The sequence below is a fragment of the Glycine soja genome, chromosome 13 (assembly GCF_004193775.1).
Source record: "Glycine soja cultivar W05 chromosome 13, ASM419377v2, whole genome shotgun sequence".
Lineage (NCBI taxonomy): Eukaryota > Viridiplantae > Streptophyta > Magnoliopsida > Fabales > Fabaceae > Glycine > Glycine soja.
The window spans coordinates 23,918,791-23,940,780 of record NC_041014.1 but is presented as its reverse complement, the minus strand read 5'-3'; the positions used below and the strand labels follow the sequence as shown (position 1 = coordinate 23,940,780).

Here is a 21,990-nt window from a genome sequence, read left to right as displayed (position 1 = left end):
GGAGGTTAGGTGTTACAATTAATCAAGTTGGGAAGTGGGTTTTAACATAACTTTGGGGAATTTCAATTCTCACCTCCAATTTTGCTACTTACACCCTCACATGCTTTTTTTTTTTTTTTATAACAAAAACAAGTTTCTATCGTATAAAGTATAAAATAGAAATATGTTGGTAGCAAAAACACACAAAAGAAATATGCTTCTGTTGTATAATTTTTTCGTAACCTCTTACATGTTTTTGTTTTGTTAAAGTTGTACAAAAAATTGTAACTAATTGTAAATATTTGTTACTTTTTTGAAATTTATAATATAAGTTATCTTTTCAACTATTCTCGAATTAATTATAATATAAATTATCTTAATGACAACAAACATTACTTTAATGTAATAGAACTATTTGTGATATAAATTATCTTTTTAATTTAAATTTTAACTAATGGTGACACAAGTTACCCTTTTTAATTGTAATTGAATTAATTATGATACAATTTAATATCATAATTAATTAGATTATTATTAATAAAGGTAATTCATATAATAATTATTTTGATTACTTTTATAAATGATAACTTATATTATATCTAATTAATTCAATTTAATTAAAATAGATAATTTATATGATAGTGATTACTATTGAAAAAGTTAAATTATATCTTAATTAATTTAATTTTAGTTTTAAAAAATAAATTATATCACCATTAATTTGATTGTTTTTTTAAAGTATCTCTTATCTAAAGTTAATTAAAAAAATTTGTAAAAATGTCACAAACAAAAACAAATTTCCGTTATACAAAATACACAACGGAATCATGTTTTTGTATTATGTATTTCATCAACAAAATTGTGTTTTCGTTGAGTAAGAGGGGTACAAAAAAACCCAACAAAAATATGATTGTGTTGTCAATAGAATCACATTTTTGTTGTATTTTGTTTTGTACTTCCTCTTACACAACAAAAATGTGATTATGTTGTGTATTTTATCAGCAAAATCATGTTTTCATAAAAAAGATATTTTTTGAATGATTTTTTCAAAGCACTTGGGAGGTGCAATTAGAAAAAAATGTGTGAAAATAGTAATTTCCTAAACATAATATAATTAGGGGAATTACTTTTTGCATGCCTTTTTTGCTTCTTGCACTTTAAAAAAGATCCAAATAGACAAAACTACTCTATCCAACCACTTAACACCACCATTACACAAATGCCACCACTGTCTACAACTCTAGTGCAGGAAAGAAAGCACAAGCCACAAAAAAGACGACGAAAAGGTGTAATATGCACCTCCATTCTAGAATTATGGATCTGCAATACACTTTTTTTTTATAGTTCTAGAGAAACTTTTTTGGAATTATGTCATAATTCCAAAATGTCTATTTTGGAAGTATGTTAGCATAGTTCCTGAAAAGGTTGTTTTAGAAGCATGTTAACATAGCTTTGGAAAACCAATTTTGAAAGTATAAAAAAAGTGTATTGTGGATTCATGGTTCCATAATGGAGACGTGTTTTACACCTATTTGTCATTTTTTCCTTCATTTGTGCCTTCTTCCTCGCATAAAGTTGTCAACAATGTTGTTGGGTGGTGATATTTGTCTAGATCAGTGGTGTTGGGTGGAGGTGGGGTGCGACAGTGCGTGGTGTTAGGTGGTTAGGTGGAGGGGTAATTTTGTATGTTTGAGTCTTTTAGGGGGTGTAGGAAGAAAAAAGGCTAGATGGTGTACATAACCTTCATGCCCTAAGTAGCCCAAATTTCCAAATTCACGTTCCAGTGCTCCATAGGGTTGTATACTACAAATTTTCAAGGGAATTGCTATTGACATCACTAGTTTCCCTAATAGCACTACAAGTTTTGTAATGGCACTACATGCGTGGGTGCACTTTAGTCATATCTTAAAAATTGCCTTCAAAAATTTGCACAACGGAATTTTATTTTTGTTGTGCAATTTGGGGGTGAAAAAATTCACAACAAAAGTATGTTTTTGGTACAATGGAACTATGTTTCCATTAATTTTTTTCACCCCCCATTTGCACAACGAAAACAAAATTTCGTTATAGAGTGGGGGTAACACAACAAAATTGTGTTTCTATTATTTTATTTGATTTCATCCCCCAATTGCAAAACGAAATCATGATTTCATTGTGTTATTTGATGATACAACAGAATCATGATTTCATTGTGTTTTTTCTTTATAAAAAATAGATTTTTTAAAGTAAACTTTTGTGTTTTATATTGTGATTTAACAATCATATTTATGACGGTCTAACAAGCCACTAGTGTCCTTGTAAAGCTCGGTGCAATCTAAACTGTCTATTTTATCGGTGCAATCTTGGTTGTTATTGGTAATTGATTCACGAGAGAACAATACAAGATGATAATAAATATGAGTGGTCTGAGAAAGATCAATGCATTGTGTTGGGTCTTTCACCATATTGGATTGAAGATGGAAGGAGTAGTTCATGTTGTGTATTATCATGGTGATGTGGTATCAACTTTTGAGGGCTATTGTTTGAATGTCCTGATGGTCTTAAATTCATAAAAAAAATAGTGAGAAAATGTCATTTGTTGCTTTGAAGAAAACAATTACAGATGTCATCAGAGGTGGAAGAAGTTTTTTTGAGGTTTTTTACTGTAAACATGTTTATGTAGGGGATGACTGTGTTGAATACGATTGTATGGAGCTTAAAGACGACAATGAAGTGGGGAAGATGTTTTTCATCTTTTCATAATTTGGTTATAAAGGCCCAAACAAGTTGTATGTAATGGTTAGTCGGTCTCCAAAAGAAATCCTTGTCCTACTGCGTAAACTAAGAAAACCAAGACTTCCCAGAGAGATCATTGCTTTGATGTGTCGATCAATGACAACAAGTTTTAATGAAGATCATAACTCTATTTAGTCATTTTTTAATTGATAAAATTTATGTTAGTTGTGGTTGTTGTTTTTGTTGTTGTTTGTTTTCTAAATTTAATTGAAATTTCGTTCTTTATTACATTACTAGGTGTGTGTCGTTTAAACATAAAAATAGGCAAACATAAATTGCTAAAAATAAGTTGATACAATATAAAAATAAGTTTGTTCAAAAAGCATCATAAGTCGAATACATAATAAAACAAAATGACAAATGTCCTCAAGCGCCCTTGCGGCCACCTCCTCTGCCAACTTTGTTGGTTTTCTTCCTCAATAGCGGTTTCTCCTCAACTAAGCTACATCCAACTGCAAGACCTTCCCATGCCATCAACATAATTTGTTGTATGACTTGATGACTATATGTGCCTTCAGGTACATCTCTCATGTTCAGTAGTCTCTGCGTAGATGTTGACATCATTTGAAGCAAAGTCTTTGGGTAGGGTAGCCAATAACATTGCCACCATGATTGACTAGCTTCAACTCGTCTCTAGGTTGATTGATTGATACATGCCCAACTACGTGGTCCTTATAGGATCGAAGCAAAGTCAAATCCATAAGGCCTCCTCCAAATGATGGGTCGATGATACGATCAGCATGCAATATCTCTAGTTGTGGTTGTGGCTATGCCTCTGCCTCTACTGCTCTCGTCGAGCCAACTCTACATCATGATGTGCAAGCAAAGTCACAAGTCGCCTCTATGCCTCAACATCTGAGACATAGGCAATATGCTCCGTATGAGCCATCTAAAAAAAGCATAAATATTAAAATTAGAAGCATACAATATTAATTAAACAATAAATTAAAAGCATAAAAAAATAACACAACAGAAGTACAATTCTATTGTGTTATTTGTCCAATTACACAACATAATTGTATTTCCGTTGTGATTTTTTAAAATATTACAATGGAAATACGATACCGTTGTGTTATTGGAAAAATAACACAATGTAATCGTACTTTTGTTGTATATTTTTTTTAAAAAAATATAAACCACAATGAAAATACATTTTCGTTGTATCACTAAACCCAACACACAATGAAATTGTACTTCCGTTGTGGGTTTTTTTTTAAAACACCACAACAAAAATACGATTTTGTTGTGTTATGGGTTAAGAAACACAACAAAATCATATTTCCTTTGTGGTGTTTTTCAAAACAAACAAAAAATCACAGCGAAAGTACGATTTTGTTGTGATTCTTAAAGCAGCATACACAATAAAATTGTATTTTCATTGTGTATAAAAAAACAAAAAAAATTACATGGATGCTTACCTTTTGGGGTATGGATGAAGAGAATGAGAGGAAAAATTGAAGAAGAGGCTCAAAGGAGTTGAATGGGGAATTGGAAAGGATAGGAAGGGGAAGATGGAGCTTTGAAGGGGAAGGAAAAGGGAGAGACACGGGAAAGGAAAGGGTCTGAGGTGGAAAAAAATGTGAAAAATACTTTTGTCTATTTCTACTACTTTTCAAAAAGTGATAATGAGAATATTAATTCTCGTTTTCAATTAGTCATACTTAACAAACATTAAACATTCATTAAAATCTCACCTGAATATGAATACCATTCCTGTAAAATTAGATTCTTTTAGTATTTCAATATGATAACTTTTTAAGCATCTTGTTGAATTAATTAAGTTAGACTCCTTCAATTCAATTTAATAATTTAATTTAAATAAAACATTTATTATTGTTGTATAGTTTAATTTAAGTATTCTTTGATTTTATAAAATGTGATTTAAACAAGCGAGACAAATTATATTTTATTTATGTAAACTCTTGATTAGAACATTTAGATAGTGCAAACATTATATTGATAATTTTTATTTTTATATAAAACTAAGTTGAATGATTAGAGTGGGCGTGAATTATTATAATTTTTATTATAATAATGAAAAAATAAAATAAATGTGTTTCAATTATAAGAAAAATAATAACTTAAATATCAAATCTTCTGCACCAACACTTGGAATTATTTAATACACTAGTTAATGAAATACTACTATAATTAAATGATTCATTTATAAACAATGAATATTATTTACATCTTGATGGCGTGCCCATAATTTTTAAAGTGATAGATTTTGACCGATTGATACCGTAAAGTTTTGTTATCTTTACATATACGCAGCCGTGGCAGTTATTAATTAATTAATACGAGATTAATCCTGTAAAAGCAAAGCCTAGAAGCAACATATGTTTGAAGCATCAATTTCTAATAGAAAACTTCATTGTAACAACAAAAAAGGAGACAATAACAGAACTGTAAAAGCTTTAGACTCAATGTTAAGTGAATATTATTTAGCCGATAAAATTTAAACATTACATTTTATTAATATTTGAAATTTTGTATCTGAAGGACTATTGTTTCTTTTAAAAAAATTATTACTGTATTAAGAAATTATAATAATATTCACCTCCCTTTGTTAGAAAAGAAGTTATTAAGGAATAAAACATGCCAAAATTATGAGGTGCCAACTTAAAATTGACGTTTATATTCCAACAATTTCGTACAACAGGTGCAAATGCAAAGAATTCTTAACAAAAGAATGCTTCTCCTTTATATTACAGATCTCTTGCCTAAGACAGTGGAGAGTAATGTTTCCATCACAGAATAATTAAGTAAATCAACACAAAAATTAGGAAATATTATGGAAATATGTACATCATCAGCTTTCAACTTCACAGAAAATCTAGTACAATGAGATCAACAATCAACGTAACATAGATGCAATGTAAAAAGACAATTTTGGTTTAGCAAAAATCCTGCACACACAGTGTGTTTCCCAACCGAGTTAGAGGTGGCGTACCCAAAAATTTCATCATCAAGTAAGATATTCAGTTTGTGTTTCGTTTTTAGAATTATTATGTTGTGAACCACAGACAATCCAAGAGAGAGAGATGGGGTTCTGAATTACACGTCTGATTTGTGTACTTTCGTTTTGTTTATGCATATCTAAAATAGGAGAAATGTTTAGCTGTTTACATGTCAATTATTTTTCTTGCTAACCATATGCATGTTTGTTTCTATTATCATTGGTTTTAATTTGGCGTACTAATTATAACTTAATATGTAGGGCGCGTTTGACAAAACTAGTTTATGAGCTAGTTGAAAATTTATAAGTACAAAATTAGGAATTAAAAAGTTGTAAGGTTATAAATTAGTTTATCAAATCAAAGTAGCTTAATGTTGCAAGGTCCATTTAGCTGTTGGTGATAATATGCTCTAATACCTTGTATCGTTGTAATGTTTGCAACACCCAGTATCTAATCTTTATGCACTTTATCTTTATTTATATGATGTTTAACTTTCTTATTTTTATTTGGTATAAAACTTTACCTTTTACTTCTAATCTATTGTTTAATTATAAAAAAATGCTTAAAAACTATTAAAATATATAAGCTTGTGTGTATTAAATAAACAAGTTTATATTTTGATGAAATCAGCTTATAAGCTAGTTTAACTAACTTATAAGCTTACTAGAGTGATTTTCTAGTTGCATTCTTGATGGTGAAGAATAAAGAAAAATATCTTATTCTTAAATCTGTGAACAAGAATTATATATATATATATATATATATATATATATATACTACTTGTATGGGCATACAAACGTAGCCTAACAAAATAGTAAGTACAAGTGATAATCAAACAACTTAAGTACTTGTCACCTCAGAATCAAATTTCAAGTCAAAACATAACACGCATGCATATTGGAAATTAGATTTTTATTATTAAGGTTTAGGTAACTTAAATATAAAGTGAAAGATTGCATTTTAATAGATGAACCTTAGTTGAATAAATGCATTGAAAGTTATTTTTGTTTCAACTTTAAAGAGAGTTTATTTATTATAATTGGTAACAATCTTTACTATAAATAAAAAGGAGAATTAGTAGAGAAATACAAGAGAGAGTGTGTGAGAAGAGAGATTGTGAACTAAAATCACTTTGTTGAGAGAAGTGTTTTTGTGTGAAAGTGTTATCATTTCTTGTAATCATTGAGTGGGGTATTCGATTTGTAAAATGATACACTATTTGAGGTGTGTTATAATCTTGTAATCATTTTTGTGATAAGAAAATATTTTTTGAGACTGTTTGGTAGACGTAAGGAAGAGGTGTCGAACTGCATTAAATTTTTGTGTTTGTTATTATTTTTTATACCGTGTAATCTTTGTATTTTCATGATCCTTTATGGGTGTGAGTAATTTTATATGTGGGAATGTTGATTACCCAATGTGTGTATATATATATATATATATATATATAGTACTTGCATGGGCATGCCGACGTAGCCGAGCACAGTAAGCAAGTGCCAAGTGATAATCCAACAACCGAAGTACTTGTCACCTCAGAATCAAAACCCATGACTTCCCAACTCTCAGATCAGTGTTTCATTTGATGGTTACATTATTCGAGTGCGTATCCTTCTTCCTTTGTGAGCACTCTTAACCCGCCAATTTTTTCTTATATATTAATATAATACCTTCTGCTCTCTCCGCAATCCACGCTTGCTTGTTGCAATGGCCATGAGTGCAGCCTTAAACACTGGTTCTCACTCCCGAAATGGATTTCGTTACTCGGACGAGGTATTTTCTCATATATTCCCCTCACACCTTACTTTGCTTGCTTTGTTCAAATTATGTTACTCAATAATTGACTTAATTTTGGAACAATGAAATATAAGTGCTAAAGCTATATATATATATATATATATATATGCTGTGTCTTTTTTGCAGGAAAATGGAGATTTCAATCAACAGCAGTGGCAACATAATGATGATCAAGCATTGTCTGCGGCAGGAAGCGGTATAAACATCTTTTTTTCTATTAATTTAACTTTGGGAATATCTACTAAAAAAAACATTGGAAATAAAAACAAATTCTATTGCTGTGTTGTGAATTATGTTCCACCACAATGGTTTTCCTTTCTCTGATTTTATACACACTTTTCTGTAGTTGCTAATGAGGATTTTGAAGGGCCGAAAGCATACTACAGCAATCCAAGGAAACGCAAAGACGAGAGAAGTTTAACGAGCAATGACCAAGGAGAAGATGACTACCTGTAAGTTGTTGTCTTTTCTCAAGTACACCATTAATCAATTGAAGAACTCATAATCTATATAAACTAAATTTTTTATGTACTGTCAGTAGTGTAAAATATTTGTTTGTCACATCCTATTTTATTAATGAATAGGATGGCGTTGTAAAGTGATCAAATATTTATGCAAACAAATTTTACGCTAACAATGTGAAATAAATTGAAGCCATTTAGGTATATGAAATTACTTTTTTTCTTTGAGTTTAATTTTCATTCACTGTTAGTGTTTTTTTACATCATCAACTAATTAGAAATCATGAGTTTTGAAGTGATTATTGTAAAAGTGAACAATCTTATCTTATCGGACATGACAAACTATGATCAAATGATGACAATATAAGAAACCTTTACACTATAAATGCATCCTAATTAAATTCTTCTTTTCACCTCTTATTGTTGTCCCTGCAACCATGGCTAATTTTTGAAGGTGTTGCTCCTTACAGATTGGCCGAGTCAAGGCAACCTTTGTGGCGCAAAGTTCCAATATCTTCAAGCCTAATCAACCCTTATCGCATAGTCATAATCATGCGTCTCATTATCCTAGTTTTCTTCTTCCACTTGCGCATAACAACTCCAGTGCATGATGCACTTGCCTTATGGATAATCTCTGTAGTCTGTGAAATCTGGCTTGCATTGTCTTGGCTAGTAGACCAAATCCCCAAGTGGTTCCCTATTACTCGTGAAACTTACCTTGAACGTTTGTCCATAAGATTTGAGCGCGAAGGGGAGCCAAACCTTCTATCACCAGTTGATATCTTTGTGACCACTGCAGACCCTTTGAAGGAACCACCTATTATAACTGCAAACACGGTTCTGTCAGTGTTGTCTGTTGATTATCCTGTTGTAAAAGTTAGCTGCTATGTCTCAGATGACAGTGCATCTATGCTTCTCTTTGATACCTTGTTAGAAACTGCTGAGTTTGCTAGAATATGGGTTCCCTTTTGTAATAAGTATAACATTGAGCCAAGGGCACCTGAGTTTTATTTCTCTCAGAAACTTGATTACTTGAAAGATAAGGTGCACCCAACATTTGTTAAGGATCGCAGGGCAATGAAGGTGAGGACTACATAGATAAGCCATGAAAGTTGCTTTTGATTTTTTTTTTTTTATGTTGTTCTATTATCTATGTGAGACTTGAGGCACTTTCCTTTGCAATTTTGCAGAGAGAGTATGAAGAATTCAAGGTGAAAATTAATGTATTGGTTGCAAAGGCTCAGAAAAAACCAGAAGAGGGGTGGGTGATGCAAGATGGTAATCCATGGCCTGGGAACAACATTGATGACCATCCAGGAATGATTCAGGTTTGGCAACTGCATTTGGATTTTGTGCCAATAAAAAATGTTAACTTTTATTGACTTAGGCCCTCAAAATCAAACTCGGGGGAGGATTGAAATTCAGTCTGAAAGATAATGTCTTTCTTCAAAACTTTGGATAGCCAACAAACCAAGAATCTAAAAATTAACCATGGACTTGTCTTTGCAGGTATGTCTAGGAAGTGCTGGTGCACTGGACATAGAAGGCAAGGAACTGCCAAGGCTTGTGTATGTTTCTCGGGAAAAACGTCCCGGTTATCAACACCACAGTAAAGCTGGTGCCTCGAATGCTCTGGTAAGTAGCTTACAGCCCAAAACTTCAAGTATATAATTTAATTCCATTGAGTTATATGAACAAGATATAAGAAAAACAGATTATAACTCTTACAATGCTGTATTGCCACAACAGGTTCGAGTTTCTGCTGTGCTTAGCAATGCACCTTTTGCATTGAATTTGGATTGTGACCAATACATCAATAATAGCAAGGTTCTTAGGGAGGCTATGTGCTTTTTAATGGATCCCCAAATTGGAAAGAAGTTCTGTTATGTCCAATTTCCACGAAGGTTTGATGGCATTGATTGCAATGACAGATATGCTAATCACAATACTGTGTTCTTTGATGTAAGGGACATTCTACTAAACCCAATACAAATTGAAATTTCATTAACTCATCCTTAATTCCTTCCTTGAATTTTGCTATGTTCATGTCATAGATCAACATGAAATGCCTTGACGGGATTCAAGGCCCTATGTATGTTGGTACTGGATGTGTGTTCAACAGGCAGGCATTATATGGCCGTGAGCCACCTTCTGATAAAAGGCCGAAGATGAAGAGTTGCAGCTGGCCTTCATGCTGCAGCTGTTGTTCTGGTGACTCTCAGTCTTCATCTGATGATGACGAGACTGATCAAGAGCTTGAGGACTTTGATGAGGATGAGGAAGAGGAATTACCCTTCATGTCTCTGAAAAGTTTAGAGAAACGATTTGGACAATCACCAGTTTTCATTTCTTCTGCTTTGATAGAAGATGGTGGACTTCCAAAAGGAACCGATGCTCAATTACTGATTAAGGAAGCAATTCATGTTATAAGCTGTGACTACGAAGAGAAAACTGAATGGGGAAGAGAGGTAATCTAGTTATTACAATGAGATCCTTTTGCCTAGTTTGAGAAAAAAAGTCCTTAAAATGGGGAAAAAAATATTCTAGATTTGTTGATAGAAGATCTCCAGCACACATCAAGAATGCATTTTGTTTTAATTAGACATTTATTTCCCATATCTAAGCCATTACTTAGAATTTCATGACTGCTAAGAAATCAAGTCATTTTGACATTCTTTTTCCAGCAGATTGGGTGGCTTTATGGTTCAGTCACAGAAGACCTCTTAACAGGGTTTAACATGCATTGTAGAGGATGGAAATCAGTGTACTGCATGCCAAAGAAAGCAGCTTTCAAGGGATCTGCTCCTATAAATCTATCAGACCGATTACACCAAGTTCTGAAATGGGCTTCAGGTTCTACTGAGATTTTCTTTAGTGGTTATTGCCCTTTGTGGTATGGTTATGGCGGAAAACTGAAATGGCTGCAGAGATTGGCCTACACTAATTCCGTTGTCTATCCGTTCACTTCCATCCCTTTGTTGATCTACTGTGCAATTCCAGCTGTTTGTCTTCTGACTGGAAAATTCATCATCCCCACTGTAGGTGCACAATAATCAATTTATTACATTCAATTAACTTGAATGCAGTATGACTGGCTTCCTCATTAACTATATGTACATGCACAAAATGATCACTTCTGTCAGGCTCCCATTCTCACTTAGAGGATGTAAAGGGGGGCTATGTCTTGAAGTTGGTTTATATTAAATGGGAAATATGATTTTGGCTCCCATCCTAAAGACTTCTAAATGATTTTGGCTTGTGAGAACACCATGGTATTGAAGTTGGTTTATATTAAATGGGAAATATGATCAGAAACCAATAGTGATTTCTTGTGATTACTAGGATAACTCAATTTGTTAAGCTATGATACACTAATACTTTTAAAAGAAAGGAAAACAATGTTGTTGTTGACATTAGGTTCATGTCTTCTGACCAAAGTTCTCTTGTGTGCAGCTGTCAAACCTTGCTAGCATTTGGTTAATGGCCTTATTTATCTCCATCATCTTAACCTGTGTGCTAGAGCTTCGCTGGAGTGGGGTTAGCATTCAGGACTGGTGGCGCAACGAGCAATTTTGGGTCATTGGGGGAGTTTCTGCACACTTTTTTGCTGTATTTCAAGGTCTCCTTAAAGTTGGTGGAGTACACACTAATTTCAATGTGAGAGCAAAATCAGCAAATGACACTGCATTTGGACAGCTCTATCTCTTCAAGTGGACTACTCTTCTCATCCCACCAACGAGTCTTGTAATATTAAATATGGTGGGAATTGTGGCTGGAATCTCTGATGCCATTAACAATGGCTATGACTCATGGGGACCTTTCTTTGGGAAGCTTTTCTTCTCCTTGTGGGTCATTGTGCACTTGTATCCTTTCCTCAAAGGCTTAATGGGAAGGCAAAACAGAACCCCTACCATTGTAGTCCTCTGGTCAATACTTCTAGCCATAATTTTCTCAATGATTTGGGTGCGAATTGATATTTTCTTGCCTAAGCAGACAGGTCCAGCACTCAAACAGTGTGGGATAAGATGCTAAGGTGGGGTAATGAAGATGAGTATTTCAACTGAACACGGTTCTTCTGTTGTAGTATTTACTTTTATGAGAAAGTGAGAGGGTCTCTATATAACCACAAAGACCACACTAGTTTTGTTTCTAGTGCATATATGCACAGGTTGTGTATCCTTGATATCTGGATAGATTTATGGTGCAAGATTCATCTAAAAACTGAAGGATTGCTTTATGAGATATATGATTTCGTGTAATTGTTAAAGCATGAAATATGATTTCATCTAAATATTATTTTAGATGTTATAAGCTGTACTTGAACTTTTATATTATAACTTCAAAGCCAAGTACAAATTGCAGTAGAAAAGTAAAAGTCACATTCTACACTCTATCGTGTTTATAAAAGAATAAAAAAAATACTTTCCCTGCACAATTCACACTCTCCTCGAATCCACGCACTATTGAAAACTTCTAAAATACACGAGGAACATAAGCAGAAGCAGCACCTCTATTCAAAGCTTTCTCTAATCTTGTCTCAAAAGGGGTTGAGCGCCAATTCACGCTCTTATCCTGCAATACCGCACCAGTGCATGTCCAAATCAGAGTTCACCCTCAACTAATGAGTAATAATATCTCTTAAAAGTGTTCACCGCATCTTTACCTCTCTGTACTTGCTTGTTGAGTTCGGAATTCCTTTAAAGGAAGAGACTGAGCCAGGGTCCTCAGCAGAGCCTGCAACATTCCAGTAGGTTCCAACAGTGCCAATAATAGGCATCTCATCTGGACTCCTACTTGGTGACTTCCGTGAAGACGAAGTAGCCGAAAATTGTTTGATCTCTTCCAATGTCAATGCCCCTAAAATTGGCCTATCTTCATGACTTATCACAGAAAATGAACCTTGTGAGGTGATCCTATCAGGGGTACTACCAGCAAAGGAAGCCACTGAGCCAGCCTTGCTAACAGGTGTAGTTTCTGGTGAGACCAACCAATTTGACAGGCTGGCATCAACTCGTATCTCCCGGTTCAACTTCTTTGGCAAGTCGCTTTTGGAATTCAAGCTGAAAGGTGATCCTTTTACACCAACCCCAAAATCATTCTCTTTCTGAGGCCTTATTGGTGTTCTCTTAGCCTTAAGAACTTTCCACTGAGTGAGATTCTCCACTGGATTCAGCACAGGATGAACATAAGCACTTCTGTCTCTGACATTAGGGTTGGACCCAATGGACTTCACATCAACCTCTTCAACAAACACATGATCATCAGCAGCAGTACTTGCCACTATGTCATCTTCTCCAAAGTCCTCACTCACTTCATTGCATTCTTCATCGTCATCTCCATCACTAAGATCACTGTCCCCATAATCAATCTCTTCCTCTTCGTCATCACTGTTGCGGCAATTCTGGTACCTATGATTGGGAGGGTAAGACCCCGTTGAAGTCACAGAACTAGCTTCAGAGGAAGATGACTTTGATTGGGCCAAAGCTTCCTCCTTCCCACCTTCCTCATTTTTCCTCTCCACAACTTCATCAGCCAAAAGAGGCTCATAGGTCTTCACATTGGAATCAAATGTCACTTTCTTTCTGCTGCTGACACTTAGTTGCTCCTCACTTTTATCCCTGCATTAACAAAAAAAAAGAGGTAGAAAACAACATTTATCTTTATCTATATCAAAAGCTTCCAAAATAGTATGTAATTAATGAAATCGAAGGTCATGGATGGGGATTGCTTACTGGAGTTGTGGTATAGGGTTAATAGCATTTGTGGAGCAATCCTGAACCAAAGAGACACTATGTTGCTCTTGCTTGCTATTGCTACTACCATTAGCTCTGTTTGGCTGCTGAGAAAAAACAAGAAAAGGGGTTATAGCAGTGAAAGAAAAGATCACATTTTTATCAGAACCGGGAAACAAAAGAAACCGAAAAAGAAAATCTTGGGGTTGTTGTTCAAAAGGGGTGAAGGAATTGAAGAGTCATACACATACTTGAACCTTGTGCTTGTGGTTTCTGTGTTTGGAGGAACCAAAACAACCGAAAAAGCAACCCATTCAGAGGAAGAAGGTTTGGATGATGGGAATGTGTGTGGTGATGGGTGAGAGTGGTGGCATCAATACATTTGTGTGCGTGTAAGCGAAATTAAGAGGAAGAAGAAGAAGAGAAAAAGGAAGAGCGTGTTGGATGGGGCCAGAAAACGTTAACAAACCTGAAAGCCTCTGCTCCCTTTCACCAAAATATTGTATTTTATTTGAAAAAGTGGAAACTGACCGTTATAAACAAGATGACTGTGATTTACACCCTGTAAAAATTGCAGTTTCCTTCTTTCTTTTCTTTGCTTTATTAATTAATTAATAACTTTTCTGAAAGATGATTTTTTTTTGTTTTTTTCCTAAACAATATTTTTTTTCGTGCAGTGATCTCTAACAATTACAACAACTTACAAGAAACATAAAAAAGATTTTTAAAAAATTCTGACAACTTACAATAAACATGACGGAGTTGTCTTGTCCTGTCTTGTCTTTTGGATTGCTATTGTCGTCTTCAACTCTTCAATTGCCACCCGTTTTTTCTAATGAATTGTGTTGGATAATGCTAATAATAATCAGTTTAAATTGATCCTTGAATATAGCTTGTCTCCACACAAATAACAATGATCCGAATGAGTTTTCAAGACTTTGATACTTTGTGATCAATGTCTTTATTCCCTTTTATAAGTTGAGATTGTTTTTTGGGCACATACGTTGTTGGCAATTTAATGATAAACCTAACCGTTTGTAATCCGCAAGCAATGGAATGATTTTGATCTTTTGGATTTTAGAAAATTCAAATTAAGGATATGATTATGAAAGTATCAAAAACTTTTGATAAAATTTGAAAGGATATAATTTAAGATATCGGAATATCTTGCAAAATGCAGAGCGAGTAGGAATATCTTGCAATTTGGGAAGATAAAATTTGATTAGAAAATTACTTATAATGGAGAGAAAAATTACCCACTAAATAAGTTTAATTCCGGATATAAGTATTAATATTTACTTGAAAAATTTTACGAGATAAGTGCAAGTTGAAATTACCTTATTTTTAAAATTACTCTCATAGGATGTGTTATGAGATTATGAAATTCTGATAGTGCCTTTATGTTTGAGACTAAAAGCTTTTGCAGTCCACTTCTGATAAAATCATGGAATTGAAACTGCATCCCCCATATGATAGCTTCAAGAAGCGCCCAGTTTTTGTTTCACAGTATGCACTTATCTGAATGTCTTGTAAATCTTCATTGTTGAGAATTTGTTGACCATTGTCTAGTCTCCTACATTTTCGCTCACCATCTATAAGAGAGTTAACAGTCATGTGCTCAAGACCAATAGGAGGTGGGGATGTAACATAGCACTTATCTGAATTTCGAAGCCATGGATCTTTCCAAATGTTGATGGAGTTGTCATTGTTTAGTTTGCATCTCATACCTTCTCTTACCAAAGCTTGTAAAGCCTAGATATTACGCCATATATAACTTGGATTGTGTCCCAGAGAGACATCCAAAAAACCGCTATTAGAAAAATATTTAACTTTGAACACTTTTGTTATTATAGCATCGTTGTTGTTAAAAAAAATTCATCCTTACTTCCAATGTTGAAACCATGAAGATGTCTGAAATCCAAGCCGCCAAACTCTTTCTTCTTGTTAATTTAGATTAAGTATCTTAGTTCCAAATATAAGTTGCAATATAAGAATGGATATTTGAATATTGTTGTTAATTTATGGTAAGTTTAATTGTGTTAGTTAATATCAATTGTGTTATAGTGGATATTTTTTTGAAAAAAACGTGAATACAGAAAAACTTACTATATCTATATTTTTTGAGTATTATTATATGAAAAAACCAGGCCTTGGTGCAGACTTTGGCATAGGGTTTGTGCTAGTGCATACACTAGTCATGCTGAATATGTGTGGCATTGACACGTAAGGCATGCAAATAAGTGCCTTAAATCAAAGTATAAAATTAAAATTGTGTAAATATATATTAGTAAATTATATAAATGTTGGTCATTCGTCTGAATTTGATTTAGTTTCCTCCTCAGAATTTAGTCCTACCTCACCCACGGAAGATGTTGGAGTCAATTCATCATTTTTTGTATCCGTTGCCTCTACAAAATCAGCATCCTCTAATTGCAAAGTCATGATAGAAGGTGGTCTCAAATTTGAAGAGTCTGTATCAACATAATCTCTCTTCACTAAAGATCCCTCTCCGGGGCTAAATACCGTGTCTAGTGAAGCCATCTTTGCATCAATGGCAACTTCTAGTTCATGTTTTGCAACCTCATCTAGTTCATGTTTTACTACGTTATTCTCTGAAGAACTTATATCATTTTCCTTGGAAAAATTACATTCATATGCTGATTGATTGATTTGGTTCTCATGCTCATGTGACTCCTCTTTAATGGTAACTACAGGCTCCTTTGGATGCAAACTTGTTTTCTCAATCTCCAACAGCTTTTGAATTGTTTTAGTAGCAGCATCTATAGCCCAATAATCATCATCTACATCTCTATAAAGGAAACACGAGTCAATATTTGAAACTTTGGTTGCTTTTAATATCATGAGAACGTCTTGATGACTATTATTTAATAATTTTTATAGAGAATATGGGAATATTTTCAAACTATATGATTATGAAGGAAAGAAAGAAAAAGGAAGATATGATATGAATTTGGAAGAACCATGGTTTGTTGCAAATGTAATAATACCAGGGACTAGGGAAGACATGCATTTAAGGATGCCAAGAAATTATTGCTTGTAAAATTTATTTGTTCATTTTCACATCAAGTTATGTATGTGCATTTTGTTCAAGAAATATGTGGCATGTGTGATTAGACAGTTTTTGAGTTTGCAGAGCTATGATTAGTAATGAACTCTGAATTTCTCAAGAACTATAAATGAGAATGCATTACTTGAAAGGGTCTAGTCCTGCTGAATTGAAGGTTGATTTCATGAGAGTTAGAAGGAGCAAAGGATCGCTGGAGAAATATCCTCCGTACATTCCAATTTCCACCAAGAATTGCACATCCAAAATAAACTGCTCAATACAAAAAAAAAAGGATGAGAATCACTTTACATAGGTAAAAATCATGATAATAGTTGCCTTGTCGTCATGCTTCATATCCTCATACATTTATTTTCCAACTAACCACGTGCCAAGCAACAATATAATCTTATAAATTGATCTGTATTTGGGATAATATAGTAGTGTCATGATGAGATGTACTCTGGCTGCTTTAAAGAGAGCCTTGTTAGTTATGCCTACAGGCAGCTATGAAAGTAAATGTTTCAAGAATTTTCAGAATTAAAAATTGAACACACTGGTTTATGAAGACACCAGACTAAAACGAGATCAAATCTTTCTTAAAAAAATTGAACATATCTACTAAACCAAAAATATCAACAGTATACCATATATCTGAGGTCAAGTGGTTTTAGAATTTTGTGATGAAGAATGTAGGGATATTGATGTATATTACATCAAGGGTGTTAGAGATTTGGAATAAAGTTCTCAACAAACTTACACAAAAAATATTAGCAATAGGCTCTCATACCCCGAGAAAAGACAAGAAGTTAGTGTCTTCTGGAAATGTTGGTAAATTTTGGGGACACTGACATGGAAATAATCAACCTTATAGAACTAGCTCACCAGTTTTAGAAGGATTTTGCAGTCAATAGGAATAGCAACACAATATCTACAACTATCTCACACAATTTGGGGAAGGGGGGGGACCTATCTTTCTAGCATATATTGGTAAGAAAGGGAACAAGCTGAAAAATATGTTAGTGCACAAAAAAAGGCATATATTGATAAGAATTTTACAAATATGAATTTTGGCACCAAAAATGGCAAGCATATAAATTTTGTCAATAAACAATGGGAAAGATATAGTTGCAGAAATATCTCCACGTTAATACAAAATTGCAAATTAGTTGCAATAATGCTTTTACTCTTTTAGCATAGACCTAAAAGAATAAATAGAAGGGAGGGAATTAAAAAACCTGTTTGGCTTCATCAGTTTGTGAGCTCACATTCTTTTCCGTAGTTGCAAGGATCTCTTTGTTGTTGGAAACCCAAATAAACATCGACTCCATTAATTCTCTCAGTAATCCCATCAACCAATTCACTTCAAACACATTTTCTTCCTCAAGTTGTTCTATTTTCTTTAATTCTAGAAATAAAACCTGTCCAGAACAGTTACAACAAATTAAATCAAAATATAACGCTTGCATACGCTTTGGGATGCAAAACAAGAAAGGAACTATTTATCCTAGCTATCTACACCTTTCTTTCTATTTATAGTAGTATTCTTTAATGATAATTTCAAAATTTTAGAAGTGTTGCAAAGTAAGATAAAACTTGAAAAATCATTGAACCACCCAGTGTCTCAATCTATTGTGTTCATATATCATCATAATCAAAAAAGTCTTTAAGTGGTTATTTATGAAAATAATACCTGAAAGATACCAGACGGCATTGGATCGTGGACAGTGTTAGCATCAAACTGGTCATTGCAATGGCTAGCAGAAAATATTTCATGCCTGTGGTAAGTAGACAATACTCTGAGAATTAATTGCTGGCAGAACACGTTTCTCAACTTATTGGAACCCTCTTCAATAAACAATAGGAAATCATCAAGTCCTTGCTGCTGATGAACAATTGAATAGTTTTCCAATACTTGAAATTCTATGTGATCACTGCTGCTAAAGATATCTTTGACCATGATAGAGAGAAACTGCACTAAAGTTGACAAATTGGCCAAAATAGAAACCTGTTGTGGTAGTGACTCAGCTAGCTTTATTCTTGGACTACCTTGTTCTGTTGAGCTTGCTTCATAAGTAAGGGCTTTTTCAAGTATGACAATATACTCTGTGAAGAGGATTGTGATTCCACTAATGACTAAACTCCCCATATGAAGGGAAACTAAAGAAGAAATATCTTCCACAATGGCCTGATTACAATCAAACAACAACAAATTAAAAAGAAATAGTAATAAACTCCTATTTTTTTCATGCAATGGTTGTCCTTTATAATAATGCTAGCCAAAAAGAAATAATAATAACAAACTTTTTAATACTTGTAATATTAAAATACATCTAGTTATCTTTTGCAATATAGAACTTTACATTAAAGAGCAATCTAATAATACATAGAACAAACCTGCAATAGTGTCACAACCTTCCGGCCACTGGTAGTTAGCAAGCAATAGTCATGTTGTTCTCCAACGGCTAAAGTTGAAGATCCAGCCCCAACAAACACTCCAGAAACAAGGTACTTCTCCAAAATCCAAGGATCGCTCGCTGAGAAGATAACAATCACTTTCTTAAAATGGTTTATATGTGTATTCAAAACCTCTTCCATGCATGGAAAGAGATGCTTCACTAAGTATGGCCGCAACACCAATTTCTGATTTTCTAACAAAGAACAGTACATGACAGCAAACTTGACAGCTTTTATGGCAGAAGACAACCCTCCACTTATTGCTGAGGTGCCTTTGACGTATTTATCAAAACAAATGATGAATGATTTTGTTTCTTCATATGCAAACAACATAAGCTCTGAGGCATAAGGAGAAGTTTCTCCACACAACATCACAAAGCTCCTTGCCGCTTGTGAAACCATTGAGAACACAAACCTTGCAAGTTCCCTTATGTATATCTCAATTGAAGATGATTTTGCCCACTGCAAATTATCAGTTCCATTCGCAACACGCAAATGGTAATGTTTAAGCAACAGATTAATAGCAAGTTGAGTATCACCAAGTCTGCAAAGTCTAGCTAGTGCCCTTTGAAGTTCTGGTCCCGGTGTTCTTTTATTCTCAGCTATTTGTGATAATTGTTGTATCAGCATGGACTTTTTCTCAGAAATTGCAGATTCATATAGCATGATCTCTCTATGGGAACAATCTTGAAATTGAAGGCTTTGATAATGTTCATCTGCAGATTCTAGATGGTTCAGGGCTTCATCCATCTTGTTTTCTGATAAGAGAATATCCAAATTCTCTAAACATTCATTAATGTGAGCTTTCAATTCGGTGGGGTGAGATGGGACAATATTGACATGATCATCGAAGGCTATGTCTATGGACAATATCTTTGGATATATTCGATCTATAAGATCCTTTACTTGCCTTTTATGAGATACAAAATGGTTTTCCAGTTGCACGAGCTCATTTTCCACTCCTATCACTTCCTCTAGTATTCTACACACACAAAAGCATAACACCACCTCAATATTATATGCCATTCTAGCATCGTAAGAATAATAACGAGCAATCCAGTTTTGTAATTGCCGGGTCTAATAAATATTTAGCATAATATTTTACATCCTCTTTGCTCCCCTTAAAATAAAGAATTCCTTTTGCTCTTTATTTTACATATCACTTAATATTTTATTACATATAAAACGGGTGAAAAGGAAGGGTATAAATTAGTGATATAAAACATTACCAAAAACAAGTAAATATGAAATGAAATGAACATTTTTGTTAAGAATTACAAGGGTGGTTTGAAAAAAAAAATCAAGAATGATAGGTGGGTAGGTGACCAATCATTCTGGAATTTATAGATAAAAATAGCATTGTTATGTTTTTACTTTCCTTTACAATATGCAATTTTTAACAGAAATTCCTTATGGAATAAAAAAAATGGTCATTTCACATCGTATATGCTTCACACCCTCTTGTCACATGTGATAAAATGCTTAGTCAGAAAAAAGAAAGTTAAAAGATAAAGATAAAGAGAACTCTTTTCACAGAGTATAAAAAAAAATTTATGTGATCTAATTAGATTGTTATGGAATTCAATTAATACTAATACTCCAAGACAAACTCATATAGTAGATATTGTTCACGATAAACATTAAAAAAGAAGTTGGACTTGGAGATGTTAATTACCTAAGGAAAGTGGAATATTTGCTAAATATGTTTTTCTGTAAATCTTCATTTGCTGCTTCCTTTAGTTCCCGAAGTTCATCACACAGATGCATGATGCCCTGTCATCAATAACCCAATCACAAATTTTATTAAACCTTCCTTACAACTTACTTATTTTTTATTTCTTTTTTCCACACTGAATGAAAAATTTATGAACATTAATTCCCCGGTTAAAAAGAAAAAAAAAACATATAGGGAGAGATTTAGAAGTAGAAAGTACTCTTCCGGTCATGGATTCAATTTCAAGGTCTGCATCAGGATCACCGATAGACGGTGACGCTGCAGAAACAACATCGGAGCTTGGCTCCAATGAATTCTGAGATTCCGGTTCTGAGTGGTCTCTGAACCGGAACTTAGGAGGAGGAGTCGACGAAGATTCCATTTCCATGCAAAAACGAGTTTGGCAATGCTACTAGCTCTTAATTTGATAGTAAAATGAAAGTGAAGCAATAAATTCATGATGCATATATATATATATATATATATATATATATATATATATATATATATATATATATATATATATATATATATATTATCAGAGTTTTTTCGTGAAGGCTTTTTCTTCGGTATTTCCGATTCAAACTCTGTACTTGGTCCTTTCGTTTTTGTCGTTCTTATCGTCATTAAGCACTACAACGTGTTTGTAAAAGCCAAACTTCTTATATTCGATTCTCACTTCATCGTTATCTTCAACAAACGTCTCTTTTTGATTTTGAATGAACTAACTTCCACCAAACCTGCTTGCTGCCTTAGCCAGCTGAACCTTTCTTTTTGTCCCTTGTTTTACATTGCATTTTACTCGCATGAGGATCGATCCCTGATTCAAATTCAATTCTTATGCAGTTCATTTCAAATAATCGACCTTATAGCATAAACCTTGAACATATATCGCCAAGTACGTGGACCAACTCGTGTAGAATTATTCTAACTTAATCACGAATGAGTTGTGATATGTGCTATGAAGCACGAACACCCCAGTCTCTTGCCGTGTCCGGTGTTCGACGCGACACCGGCATCCGCGTCTGAGTTGAGTTTGATGTGTTTGACAGAT

General features: G+C 33.7%; 3 protein-coding genes across 6 annotated transcripts; 1 reads left to right on the top strand and 2 right to left on the bottom strand.

The window, feature by feature from the left end:
- The first annotated feature begins 7,372 nt into the window (after window positions 1-7,372).
- Window positions 7,373-12,270, top strand: LOC114380995 (cellulose synthase A catalytic subunit 4 [UDP-forming]-like). Its single transcript, XM_028340152.1, has 10 exons — window positions 7,373-7,484; window positions 7,635-7,704; window positions 7,855-7,960; window positions 8,440-9,052; window positions 9,160-9,297; window positions 9,479-9,604; window positions 9,719-9,931; window positions 10,024-10,437; window positions 10,657-11,007; window positions 11,423-12,270. Exons 1-10 carry the CDS (start codon window positions 7,419-7,421, stop codon window positions 11,999-12,001), a joined length of 2,676 nt encoding a protein of 891 aa, XP_028195953.1. The 5' UTR covers window positions 7,373-7,418; the 3' UTR covers window positions 12,002-12,270.
- On the bottom strand, window positions 12,250-14,191 carry LOC114380996. Of its 4 annotated transcripts, none has more exons than XM_028340153.1 (4): window positions 13,947-14,191; window positions 13,702-13,808; window positions 12,633-13,587; window positions 12,250-12,541 (listed from the first exon to the last, which is right to left on the bottom strand). In XM_028340153.1, exons 1-4 carry the CDS (start codon window positions 14,013-14,015, stop codon window positions 12,443-12,445), a joined length of 1,230 nt encoding a protein of 409 aa, XP_028195954.1. In that variant the 5' UTR covers window positions 14,016-14,191; the 3' UTR covers window positions 12,250-12,442. The 4 variants fall into 4 exon arrangements, with proteins under 4 accessions (XP_028195954.1, XP_028195955.1, XP_028195956.1 ...); XM_028340154.1 differs by having other exon boundaries at window positions 13,702-13,805; XM_028340155.1 differs by having other exon boundaries at window positions 13,953-14,191.
- Window positions 14,192-15,941: 1,750 nt separating this feature from the next.
- LOC114381846 (exocyst complex component EXO84B-like) lies at window positions 15,942-21,378 on the bottom strand. The gene is made up of 7 exons (XM_028341070.1): window positions 21,157-21,378; window positions 20,898-20,995; window positions 19,163-20,204; window positions 18,459-18,953; window positions 18,004-18,186; window positions 16,914-17,038; window positions 15,942-16,510 (listed from the first exon to the last, which is right to left on the bottom strand). The coding sequence occupies exons 1-7, from the start codon at window positions 21,322-21,324 to the stop codon at window positions 16,009-16,011; spliced, it is 2,613 nt and encodes an 870-aa protein (XP_028196871.1). The 5' UTR covers window positions 21,325-21,378; the 3' UTR covers window positions 15,942-16,008.
- Between the last annotated feature and the right edge of the window lie 612 nt (window positions 21,379-21,990).